The following is a 1,331-nucleotide window of genomic DNA, read 5'->3' as shown; positions in this document are numbered from 1 at the left end:
AGAAGAACAAAAGACAGGGATCTGATTCCTCTGGTCGGAAGGTGTCAGGTGCTGAAATTCATCGGAGGAATTCAGCACAATACGGGGACAGTGCACTACCACGTAGAAATAGTATGTATGAGAGGATCGAGAAGTTTAAAAGTGGCTGGACAAGCATGATGCATGAAGAGGGAGCAGGACACCCATCAACCTCCACCACTGACGAGAAGATTCAGCAAGCTCGAGAGACGATAATGGTGAACCGGCGAATAATCATCGATGAGGTAGCTCGTTCTCTGCAAATCAGACATGGTTCTGCCTATCAAATTATCCACGATGAGCTCGGCTTCCATAAAGTCTGTGCAAGATGGGTGCCAAGAGAGCTTACCGTAGAGCACAAGCGCAAACGTCTTGGGGTCTGCCAACGTTCACTCAATCGCTACAACAAAAAGGGCGAGGAATTTTTGTGCAGAATAGTCACAGGAGATGAAACGTGGATCCATCATTATGAGGTAGAATCCAAAAGACAGAGTATGAAGTGGGAAAATCCTGGTTTGCCAGCGACGAAGAAATTCAAGACTCAGTTTCCGCGGGAATGATGATGTTAACCCTTTTTGGGGACTCAAAAGGGCCTCTACTGGAAGACTATCTGGGAAAGGGGTGCACGATCAACAGTGCAAGATATAATGCTTTGCTGGCCAACACACTGAAGCCAGCAAATCGCACCAAACGCCGAAGCCTTTTGTCGAAGAAAGTCTTATTGCTGCAATACAATGCACAAACACACACGGCCACCCAGACTGTTGAAACTATTAACCAATTGGGTTCTGGGGTGCTGGAACACCCTGCCTACAGCCCAGATCTCGTCCCTTCCGACTATGATATCTTTGGACCGCTCAAAGATGGTTTACGAGGTCGTCAATTTCCTACGCAAGATGTGAAGGAAGCGGTGCATAAATGGTTGCACGATTAACCGAAAACCTTCTTCTTGGAGGGAATATGCAAGCTTGTGGACCGCTGAACCAAGTGCATAAAAAAGGAAAAGGGACGATATGGGAAAATGACGTACTTGTTTCTCCTCTGCTTTTATGTAAGTGCATTGAAAAATAAGAGTGCATGTTATTTTCGACTCTCCCTCGTATATATAGCCTCGTGTGACATCTGCGAAGAAAGTCCAGCTTAGAAAGTGAAAATTTCCACTGATTTTCGTGTGATAAATAGAAACAAATACACACGTAAATAGAAGTACACACACGCTCACCTCTATCCCCACCCACCCATATACACACACACACACACACACACACACACACACACACACACACACACACACACACACACACACACACACA

The 1,331-nt window shown here is 45.8% G+C and overlaps 1 protein-coding gene across 1 annotated transcript; it reads left to right on the top strand.

The window, feature by feature from the left end:
* The first annotated feature begins 113 nt into the window (after positions 1-113).
* LOC128247386 (uncharacterized) lies at positions 114-578 on the top strand. Its single transcript, XM_052966817.1, has one exon. The coding sequence runs from the start codon at positions 114-116 to the stop codon at positions 576-578; it is 465 nt and encodes a 154-aa protein (XP_052822777.1).
* The last annotated feature ends 753 nt before the right edge of the window (positions 579-1,331 follow it).

Source organism: Octopus bimaculoides, chromosome 3, assembly GCF_001194135.2.
Source record: "Octopus bimaculoides isolate UCB-OBI-ISO-001 chromosome 3, ASM119413v2, whole genome shotgun sequence".
Taxonomy (NCBI): Eukaryota; Metazoa; Mollusca; class Cephalopoda; order Octopoda; family Octopodidae; genus Octopus; species Octopus bimaculoides.
The sequence above is the reverse complement of the archived record's forward strand: the minus strand, read 5'-3'. Positions and strand labels throughout refer to the sequence as shown.

Excerpts from the sequence above, each read along its gene's own strand:
- LOC128247386 (XM_052966817.1), top strand. The coding sequence starts at position 114 with ATGTATGAGAGGATCGAGAAGTTTAAAAGTGGCTGGACAAGCATGATG.